An 11,765-nucleotide genomic window follows, 5' to 3' on the forward strand; every position below is an offset into this window, starting at 1 on the left:
GTAGAAATGCTCGCAACTGGACTGGTCTGGTTGTCTTAGAAGACGTTTGACATGTCATCAGAGCAGGCTTCTTCAGTTCCTGCAACAAGGTTTAGTTAGGTCAAACTGACCTGAGTTGGTATGGCAAAAAACTATTTATGCTCCAAGTTAGAGGCATGCCCCAAACCACAAATGCTATTGTTCTTTTGGAATGCAAAAAAAGGACAGGTTAGGATGCCTGTCAGAGAGGCCATTGTCCGTGCACCTGAGTCGTTGGGTGGAAACTCCCCCATGAATATTCTATTCAGTTATAAAATGGTTGTGGAGATGCCTCACGGTCAAAGTAGTCCCAGTTTTTTGTTTGTTATTTGTTTGAAGCAGAAATATTGAGTTTCTTTGGAAAGGACGAAAGGACGGTATTGTATGTGGTTGATAGGTGGTGTTGTAAGCCACCTCTCCGGTGGCTGAGACAGGACACAACAACTGCAAACGCCACAACATAACGACATCAATCCACAACATAATTACATTAAATGTGCCATATTTTACCAAACCAACTTTTTCTAGTATTTGGGATGTAATATTCACTCTATGGTGTCTCAGTCAACATGTGAAATACAAATTAAAATTGTCCACGCCTTCCTGAGTTCCAGGTGTTTTTCTGCCAAGTGGCCTGAATGCAGCTGATTTGAATTTCTCGAGCTTAACGTCACTAACTAAGCTATCCGCCTACCTCTACGCTCCTGAGTGTAGAGGTACTCTTCTACACAAAGGCAACCAATCAGAGGAAAGGGGGTGGTCTTAGCCAAATATGGACGAAGCAGACTTTTTCTAATATGGCATTCTTGGCATTCAGGCGATTACATTTTTCTTCATGTCCATGCAAGTTCTCCAGCTTTAAGCGAACATATGCTCACATGCCTTTTATGGACCTTGTCTTCACCATGTGCTATGATGTAATGTAATATTTAACTTGTTACTATATCGCATTGTACATTTGTATATGTATTTGCGTCTATTTTGCTTCGATTTACTCTGCTGTCTGCAGCCAAGTTGGCATTGCAAATACCTGGATAAGGTTGAATAAATAAATAAAACAGCTCTGAGCTAGTTTTTAAACACAGCAGTGTCAAGTATTTGGTATCTGTAAATGTGTTTGCATGAAAAAAAACCAGACTGTACATTGCAAATATTTATTGGTGAACAGAAGGTTTTAATCCACCCCCGCCCCCCCGCCACTGACTGGATTGGACCATCAGAGCGTCCCCGCCGGCCAGCCTCACGCCGGTGTTCGTCTCCTTCGAGGAAGACGCACACGCCCGCTTAAGCACAAAGTTTGTCCAGCCTGCTTGTCCACCAAGTGCTGCTCAGCGGGTTCAGTGCTTGGAAACCTCACGCCCCTCCCCACCAGGAGGAATGAAATAATCCAGGGTACTTGAATATTAATTGACGAAACTACGTCACAACAACGGTGAATTCAAATCCTATCGTTTGCAAGCGGTTTGGTGTTCAAAGTATGCAATCGACAAACCATAGACTTAAACCAGATCACAGACTCATTGTGACTCATTTTATGCATAAAACTGTTGAAAATTTGGGATTTTGATGGAGTGGGACCTTTAAGTCGCCAGTGAAGAACCACGTCTGAAATGCACCGCCTGCCACTGATATAATGATTTATGTCATCACATCTTCATCATCATTATCATCTTCATCATCACATCATAATCATTATCATCATCATCATCTTCATTATCTTCTTCATCTTCATCCTTGCCTTCCTCATTCTTCCACACCACACCAACATTTTGTTGAGTGGGCACGTCGCCTCCGCTCGCTTAGACCGCTTATTACGCTTCCTGCTTCGCTTCACACTCGCTTTTTCCTCCACCACACACGCACGCACACACGCACGCACACACACACACACACACACACACACACACTGAGGACATGTAGCTAGCAACAAATGCATACACACACATGCGCATGCATTGATGGAGAGTGTGGCCGGCTTGCAGCTCGGCAGCGAGCTTGGCGCTGATCCATCAGCGCTGGTGCGCAGGATGCAGCAGATAGATCAAGATGTTATGTGGGGGAGGGGCGGTGGATTGGAGGGGGGCAAGGGCGGCCGAGGGGGGGTACAGCATGGGCGGCAGACGAGGACAAAGAGGTGGAAAAATAAACAAGATGGATGCCGGCCAGGACACAAAACGATGGGAGGAGAAAAAACAAACACGATTGATTCGGAGGCAAAGGAAACACACACAGACGCACACACACACACGCATATATCCCCCACAGACGCACTTTCAAAATAACGAGCCACACACATACAAACAAAGGCTGTAAAGGTGTTGTCGGGAACGGAACCCAAGATGTGAAAACTTTGTTATATTTGAAATGAGCATATTTTCTTTATCAGCTGCTTTTTACTGAAATCTACGAATCTTCTTGCTTACGCAGGCTGCCATCTTTCGGTCTTTTCTGTCTTGCAAATTCACGAATTGCTAACTATTCAGCAAAGACAAGTCACACATGGTCGCAGTCGGGCGGAATCAAGGCTGCCCCCGCAACGGCTGCTCGCTGTTCTCACGTCGTTCAAGTTGGCATCCGATCTTATATTGCTGTCATATACTTACAACCCCAATTCCAATGAAGTTGGTACGTTGTGTTAAACATAAATAAAAACGGAATACAATAAAATCATGCAAATTATGTTTAACCAATATTTAATTGAATACACTACAAAGACAAGATATTTAATGTTCAAACTGATAAACTTTATAGTTTTTAGCAAATAATCATTAACCTAGAATTTTATGGCTGCAACACGGACAATTGGCAAAAAAGACTGAGAAAGTTGAGGAATGCTCATTAAACACCTGTTTGGAACTTCCCACAGGTGAACAGGCTAATTGGGAACAGGTGGGTGCCATGATGGGGTATAAAAGGAGCTTCCCTGAATTGCTCAGTCATTCACAAGCCACCTCTTTGTGAACAAATGCGTGAGAAAATAGTTTAAGGACAATGTTCCTCAACGTACAATTGCAAGTAATTTAGGGATTTCATCATCTACGGTCCATAATATCATCAAAAGGTCAGAGAATCTGGAGAAATCACTGCATGTAAGCGGCAAGGCCGAAAACCAACATTGAATGCCCGTGACCTTCGATCCCTCAGGCGGCACTGCATGAAAAACCGACATCAATGTGTAAAGGATATCACCACATGGGCTCAGGAACACTTCAGAAACCCAATGGTGCTAAAATACGGTGCTACATCCGTAAATGCAACTTGAAACTCTACTATGCATTCAAAAGCCATTTATCAACACTACCCAGAAACGCCGCCGGCTTCTCTGGGCCAGAGCTCATCTAAGATGGACTGATGAAAAGTGGAAAAGTGTTCTGTGCTCCGACGAGTCCACATTTGTGTGTCCTCCGGGCCAAAGAGGAAAAGAACAATCCGGACTGTTATGGACGCAAAGTTCAAAAGCCAGCCTCTGTGATGGTATGGGGCTGTGTTAGTGCCAATGGCATGGGTAACTTACACATCTGTGAAGGCACCATTAATGCTCAAAGGTACATACAGGTTTTGGAGAAACATATGCTGCCATCCAAGCAACGTCTTTTTCATTTCATTTCAGCAAGACAATGCCAAACCACATTCTGCACGTGTTACAACAGCATGGCTTCGTCGTAAAAGAGTGCGGGTACTAGACTGGCCTGCCTGCAGTCCAGACCTGTGTTCCATTGAAAATGTGTGGCGCATTATGAAGTGTAAAATACGACAACGGAGAACAACTGAAGCTGTACATCAAGCAAGAATGGGAAAGAATTCCACCTACAAAGCTTCTACAATTAGTGTCCTCAGTTCCCAAACATTTATTGAATGTTGTTAAAAGAAAAGATGATGTAACACAGTGGTAAACATGACCCTGTCCCAGCTTTTTTGGAACGTGTTGCAGCCATAAAATTCTAAGTTAATGATTATTTGCTAAAAACAATCAAGTTTATCAGTTTGAACATTAAATATCTTGTCTTTGTAGTGTATTCAATTAAATATAGGTTGAACATGATTTGCAAATCATTGTATTCTGTTTTTATTTGTGTTTAACACAACGTCCCAACTTCATTGGAATTGAGGTTGTACATCATCAACATCAACCGTCGCCATCAACATAACAACACAACACCGAAATCATGTTCCATGTCCAATATTATACGCTAAAATAATCACAAATTATTTACGCTGTCATTTGTCTTCCAGCCATGGGTAACGCAAGAAATAAAACGATGAGCCGTTTAATAGGCAGCACATTTACCTTCGATGCTGACACACTTCAAGTCCCTACCGAAGCCTTAAGCAATATTCATCAGAATGCCAGGTTTTGATGAGTGCTGGCACATACAACTTATTATTAAAGGAGTTAGTCCCCCTTTAAGTCTCAAGCTAATGATGCTAATGCTACACTAACTCGCACCTGCTCGCTGGCAGCAAAGACGACAAAGATAAAAGTGATGATGATAAAATTGATGGAGATAATGAAGGTGAAGTGAAAACAAGCATTTCCCATTTGTTTGTTTGACTGTCGTTATTTATGCAAATGAGGTGTGATATGCAAATGAAGCACTTGAAAGGCTTGGGGAAATATTTCCAAATAAAAGCTGCGCATGACCTTTCTTGATGCTAACGAGCCACATTGCTGTCGTGCGACAACACAACTTGTGAGGCGTGTGCGTCTTCGCTTTGTGCTGTGCGTGTCGCGATTGGCGACCAATCCATCATGAGGGGGCGGGGCTCACCTGCCACATTAACCCAATGACAAGCCGCGTGTTCCCCGCACCACCGACATCGATCAACATCAACACAACACCACACCACATACACACTACACAGCACTAGACAGAAATTACACCACTACACGACTACACAACATCACACACACACACACACACACTACACTAAACCCCCCACCCCTTTTTCTTTCTTTCTGCAAAAATTCCTGGCTGGCAGGATGGATGAAAATATTTCCCCAGCACAACAGAGACCGGACAGACCTCTTCACATCGTATTCGTCCAGAATCTCCTCTCACACACATACACACACACACACACACACACACACGCACATGCACACAAAGAGGATTATAGATTGCGCACAGGAGTGAAAAGAATGAAAGCGCTTTATTGCTTTTCTTTCCACCGTCGTGCCCTCCAAGTGAATTTTACAATCGACGCAAAATGCATCAGGACATTATTTGGATATTATTAGACGATTTGTATTATACGGGATCATTTTCATATACTCAATGACTGAAAGACTGCACTCTGGATCGCATCACAGCACATACACTATACAGTATATCTACATACAATATGTATACAGTACATATACATACACATCTAAATGTACAGCATATACAGTGTTGGGGAGTAACTGATTACACGTAACTAGATTACGTAACTTAATTACACAATTTATGTAATTGTAATAATTACATTACTGGAAGAAAATGTGTAATTAAATTACAGTTGTTTTTGGGAAATTTCCATGTTTTGTACAGTTTTAGTTACATTTGAGAAATAGCCACAAAAGCTGAGAACACTTCCTCCTTCTCAAGCCGAGGCTTGTGATCGGCTCTCTCTGGTCAAAAGACATTCCACAGTAGTCTCAAACATGACATATTTTTCCATATATGACCTCGAAGCGCCACCTTGTGGTGCAATCTATTATTTTGTTTGAGATTTTTTTTAAAGTTAGACTCATCGTTACACTTCTGAACACATAAAAGAACTTTGACTTTGGAACAGTTTCATCTTCATAATTTTGGACTTTTTTTTATTGAACATTCACTTGTCATGAAGTGATATTGTCTACATTTGCGCACAATTGTCATTAGGTCATCATGGTATCATGTTTTCCATATGCTGTAAATAGATAGATAGATAGATAGATAGATAGATAGATAGATAGATAGATAGATAGATAGATAGATAGATAGATAGATAGATAGATAGATAGATAGATAGATAGATAGATAGATAGATAGATAGAAGGATGGATGGATGGATGGATGGATGGATAGATAGATAGATAGATAGATAGATAGATAGATAGATAGATAGATAGATAGATAGATAGATAGATAGATAGATAGATAGATAGATAGATAGATAGAAGGATGGATGGATGGATGGATGGATGGATGGATAGATAGATAGATAGATAGATAGATAGATAGATAGATAGATAGATAGATAGATAGATAGATAGATAGATAGATAGATAGATAGATAGATAGATAGATAGATAGATAGATAGATAGATAGATAGATAGATAGATAGATAGATAGATAGATAGATAGATAGATAGATAGATAGATAGATGCTGGCACGCAAGGCATACATGTACCAAGTAGCTGGTCCATGTATGCCTTCTGTTCAAGGTCCATAAAAGCAAGGCATGGACTATTTAGATGGTAGCTACCTGGTCCCAGAATCACGATGGCAGACACCACCCAAGGTGGTTGAGAACAACCAGGCCAAGATCCTGTGGGACTTCCAGATCCAGACTGACAAACTAGTGGTGGCCAACCAGCCTGAAATAGATGTAGTGGCTAAACATCAGAAGACAGCAGTCGTGATAGATGTAGCAATCCCGAGTGATAGCAACATCTGGAACAAGGAACAGGAAAAGCTGGAGAAATACCAAGGACTAAAGGAAGAACTAGAGAAATGGTGGACGGTGAAGGCAATAGCGGTGCCCGTCGTGATCGGCCAGTTACCCGGGAGGCAGGATGGCTCCAGCACATACCAGGAACAAACAACATCTGACATCTCCGTCCAGAAGAGCACAATAGTGGGAACAGCACACACAAGATCCTGCGCAAAACCCTCAAGCTCCCAGGCCTCTTGTAAGGGCGAGAAAACTACAGTATATACAGTATATAATGGAACAAAAAAATTTCATGATGTATTAAATACATTCCATATTTACATTTCATCATGTTTTGCTATCAGTTTATTTGTGTAAAGAACAAATATGTGGTTAATTCCAGAATAGTGATCTATGGTTTGAATCCAGTTTTTTAGAGGAAACATCCAAGGGTCCTGTTGATGTGTTCATTCAAAATTAAGAAAATTTGTCAAAACGGAATCTAATACAATTAGTTATATTACTTTGAGAAATCCATCCATCCATTTTTCTGAGCCGCTTCTCCTCACTAGGGTCGCGGGCGCGCTGGAGCCTATCCCAGCTGTCATCGGGCAGGAGGCGGGGTACACCCTGAACTGGTTGCCAGCCAATCGCAGGGCACATAGAAACTAACAACCATTCACACTCACAGTCATGCCTACGGGCAATTTAGAGTCTCCAATTAATGCATGTTTTTGGGATGTGGGAGGAAACCGGAGTGCCCGGAGAAAACCCACGCAGGCACGGGGAGAACATGCAAACTCCACACAGGCGGGGACGGGGATTGAACCCCGCACCTCAGAACTGTGAGGCTGACGCTCTAACCAGTCGGCCACCGTGCCGCCACTTTGAGAAATCAATTGAAATAATTACACTATTAATACATTTTCAACAGGGTAACTTGTAATTGTAACCAGTCATCTTCCCAACATTGAGCATATACCTATGCTGGATATCGCGTACATACACATAGCCATACATTGTTGGTACTGCTCGTGCTTGCGTTAAGAGCGATAAGCGATTTTGCTTAGAAAAGGTAAAATTGGGCCCCCAAAAAAACAAATCTGCCTATTTGTTGACATCACAATGTGAAGACTTGAAACAGTCAAATTCAACATAAAAAAAATTGCCCTTAAACAATGAATTTGTTGAAGAAAAGACGAAAAAGGATATTTTGGCAACGTTTTCTTCGAAAAATTTTTGAAATGCAAATGCAACATAAAAGCGTATATTTGCTCGCAAAAAGGGTACGTTAGGAGCTAAAGGGGAAGGAATCTTGGCCGAAATCGTCATCAGCTGCAGACAGGAAGTGGCGTCAAAGCACAATTAGCGCCTCGCCTGCTAGGACGGCGCCCTATTGAACTGACAGATTGTTGAGAGTGATGGATTTCGTTCACTCGTGTGTACACCACGGCTAAGATGGGAAATATGCAGCGGACCATCAGATGAAGTGTAGCGAAGAGTAAAAGTGTCGTACGTCAACTTCTTGCCGCAAAAAGAAATCCAGATCACAACTTGGTCACTACAGGTAGATGATGACGTTATGATCGTGGTTTATTACATAGCTTTTGTACATGTCATCAAATTTAAATATGGAGCTTGTAATTATTGAATTTTGACTAACTGTGCGGTTTTCTTTCTGGCCGATACGCGTCACATTCTCAAGACCTAATAATGGTGGCCATCAAATAAGCGAGTAGATGCGATGTTTTAAACATTTTTTTGAGAATAAATACTTTGTAGATTGACGTAAACAGCAGCTGGAAAACAAAGGTGTGCACATTTAGATTGTAACAAAAGGTTTTGACATCTTGGCTTACCAATTGTTGAAAAGGCTAAGAAACAAAGAACTTTACTTGAAACAAAAAGAACAATGTCACATTGAAGTGTTCGAGAACATGAGTCCAGGACGCCAAAATGTTGCTACGCAGGAACAACAAAGCATGTAGCATGTGTCATCTGACAACTGCCTTTATCCACATATTTATACCAGAAACATATTACTTCGAGCTGGATTTAAGAAGAATATCTGAGAATGTTAATATCGTTAAAAAAAAAAAAAAAAGCACAAAAAACACGTTACATGCCCAGTCACAATTTTTGCTACATGAGCATGACCTGCACTCCACATCACCTCGCTCTGGTTTAGAAACTCTTTTTTTCCATTCAAAAGACCTCCAAATAACGGAGGATGACTTATTTTTTCCCCCACTCCAGTAAACGTTTATCGCAGTCAATTTCAGAAACCGCCCTCATCAATGCAATCTGCAAAGTAGCGACCAATTCCTTGCTATATTATTGTATACATCTGTACATTTCATCCATGTGTTTCAATACAATTCCAATACATGATGCTTTGGAGAGGTGCAGGTATTTCATTTGTCCACTCAAGGGGAACAACCACACACTCTGCTCACCCTATACGTACACTCATGCCTACTGACATCAGATTTGCTCTGCTTGAATTACATGAACAACAGCCCATGCAATTTCCTGCCAAAAGCATTGGCACCATTCCTCACACTGACGGTCTTGTCAATGTAGTCAGCAAAAAGCATTATGGGAACCCAGAACTCATCGCGGTGGTGTTTTATAACTACACTACTTGTCATGAACTGCCCCGCAGTACTATTGTTGGAGCCTGCGTGGCGTTTTGCGCCCTCTCTCTTTCCAGCACCTTCCTCAAGCCGCGCACCTGTCACCTATCAGCCCTCGTCACCACCCACATATACGCCTGCCTGATCCCGGAAATCCTCGACAAAGCATTGCAGCTTTTCCAAGCGTGTTTCCCCCGTGCTCCTGGTCTACGTAATTCCTGCCATCCCGCCGCCAAGCCAGCCGTCTGTCCCCTCCTCCACTGCCTGCCAACGCACCTCAAGGACAACCTCCATTCTCTTTTCTTCAATAAACTGCTCATCATAATTTATCCGCCTCCGCCTGCTCTTGGCTCCAGCTCCCCTCCATTCGTGACAGACGTTCAAGCTAAACTTTGCTCTTTACTTGCATTTGTTCCTGTAAATAATGTTATAAGTGTGTGCATTAGCTCTTTGTTGGTTTAAGGTTGGTATTTGTGAATTTATTTCATAAAACGTTGATTGTGGCTTGTGTTTTAAACAGTGGTTTTCTGGGCATGTTCTTTGTATCCTCAAGAAATTTGGTGACTTACCAAACGTTGAGATTACTTACTAAGTTTTCTTTTTATGCTAAGAACCAAAGCCCAATTGACCTTACGTATGTGACTCATTGCTGTCACATTAATCCTTTAGCCAATAAAGCTAACTGTATCAGAGATAAGCAAGTGAGTAACTGCACTAAACTGACCTATAAAAAAGATGTGATGACCTGAATCCGCGATAAGTGAACCGCGATATTGTTGATATCCTTAATTTTGGGATGTTAATATCTTGAAAGTCACCGTGAGTGGACGTCATGGTTCCCAGTCTCGCCCGCTCTTGGTGACTTTCGCTCCCACTCTTGCTCAAGCAAATGATTAAGAGTAAAATTCACTCTCATCCTGCGGGACCCATGGAATTCCCGAAAAAATGTCAGCTTCTACTCTAGAACTATCGATCTATCTATCTTTCTATTTATCTATTAGTGGTTGTCTATCACTAACGCCTCTCACCATTGGTGTCGTGAGTGTGCTGGAGATAGAAACCGCTGCAGGACCAGGACAGATTTCCGCATTTGGCCAAGTTGTGCAAACGTTGCCTGGCTGTTGCAGCATCGTGCAGTGTGCGTCCGTGCAAACGAGAGTGCACATGCTCGTTCGTCCGTACGGACCCACACTGCCACTGGCTGGCAAGCCGTGCGTGGTTTGTCTGTATGTGTCCTGACATGGACTGGCGACCAGTGTCTCCACGTGTTGATAAAAGAAGACGTGACCTGTTTTCCTTGACTAAAGACTCACTGATGTGTGCAGGCCTCTTCACGCGGAACCCAGCCGAGCAGGATAATGTGTTCGTGTGAAATGATATTCCGTTGGCTACTTTTTTTTTTTTAATCGTTGTCAGCTTTAGTAACATGTCCATCCGGTCATCCATAGAAGTTGTCCTTGACCAACAAGACTGGTCGCTAGTCAAGTCAGGGCACATTTCAACGTTTCCGCTCACGTCTCCATCGCCGGACAATTTGGAGTCTCGAGCCGAGATTGAACCGTGACCCTCAGAACTGCGAGGCACATATACTAATCACTAGGTCGCCATGTTGACTTTTTAGCACATGAGACATAGGCACATTATTTGAATGTGAGCCCACTCGGCAACGGCTACTGGTGGTCGTCACGGTGACCACGAGCACCAATCAGATTGCACACATGGGAAAACCATTGCGAGTGTGTGTGTGTGTGTGTGTGTGTGTGTGTGTGTGAGAGAGAGAGAGAGAGAGAGAGAGAGAGAGAGAGAGAGAGAGAGAGAGAGAGAGAGAGAGAGAGAGAGAGAGAGCGAGACAGAGATTGCGCGCGTGTTTGTACGACTGATGATGATGTCAATTGTGGTCATCAAAAGTGTTGTTAGGAGGCTTCTATTTCCTGGAGTCACTTTGCCAACAAAAGACAGCGTGCGCGTGCGCTTACTCATCGAAAGCAGCGGTGCGCGTGCACGGCCGACTGACGGGAGGAGGAGGAGAAGCGCGCGCGCGCGCGCGAACGAGCGTCGACTGACTTGCATTCAATTAAAAATCGACTGATGACGTCAAAGTCAATCAAACAATCAAGTGTTCGCTCAAAATGTTACTTGCGCTTCTTACCTCCGCCATGCAGGGAGAGGACGACGATGACGATGATGAAGATGAAGCGCGCGAAGAGGAGCTTCCGCCACTGCACGGCCACGCGCACGTCTGCGGTAGCGCGCATAGGCGGGCGCGTCCTCGAGGCGCCGTGCATGATAACCAGCATCATCATCAGAATAATGATTGACACCCACAAAGCGACATTATTAATATTATTATGATTATTATTAAACACGGTGAATTGTGGCGTTTTCTATAGCTTCTGGTTTCTAATTGACTGACTGACATTAATATGATTAATTAATAATCAGCATAATATTTTAATATTATTTTATTTTGTATTTTATTTATTATTTT

The 11,765-nt window shown here is 42.7% G+C and overlaps 1 protein-coding gene across 2 annotated transcripts in view; it reads right to left on the reverse strand.

Annotated features, from left to right (window-relative positions):
• LOC133486572 (ecto-NOX disulfide-thiol exchanger 1-like) overlaps window positions 1–11,543 on the reverse strand; it is a 32,698-nt gene extending 21,155 nt beyond the window's left edge. The window contains exon 1 of one of the 2 annotated variants that reach the window (XM_061791943.1): window positions 11,427–11,543. In XM_061791943.1, the coding sequence (XP_061647927.1) occupies window positions 11,427–11,435 (9 nt within the window). In that variant the 5' untranslated portion in view covers window positions 11,436–11,543. Of the gene's footprint in view, window positions 1–6,473; window positions 6,494–11,426 lie in introns of those variants that run through there. The other variant, XM_061791945.1, reaches the window with a different exon arrangement.
• Window positions 11,544–11,765: the final 222 nt, after the last annotated feature.

This window comes from Phyllopteryx taeniolatus, chromosome 12, assembly GCF_024500385.1.
Source record: "Phyllopteryx taeniolatus isolate TA_2022b chromosome 12, UOR_Ptae_1.2, whole genome shotgun sequence".
Taxonomy (NCBI): domain Eukaryota; kingdom Metazoa; phylum Chordata; class Actinopteri; order Syngnathiformes; family Syngnathidae; genus Phyllopteryx; species Phyllopteryx taeniolatus.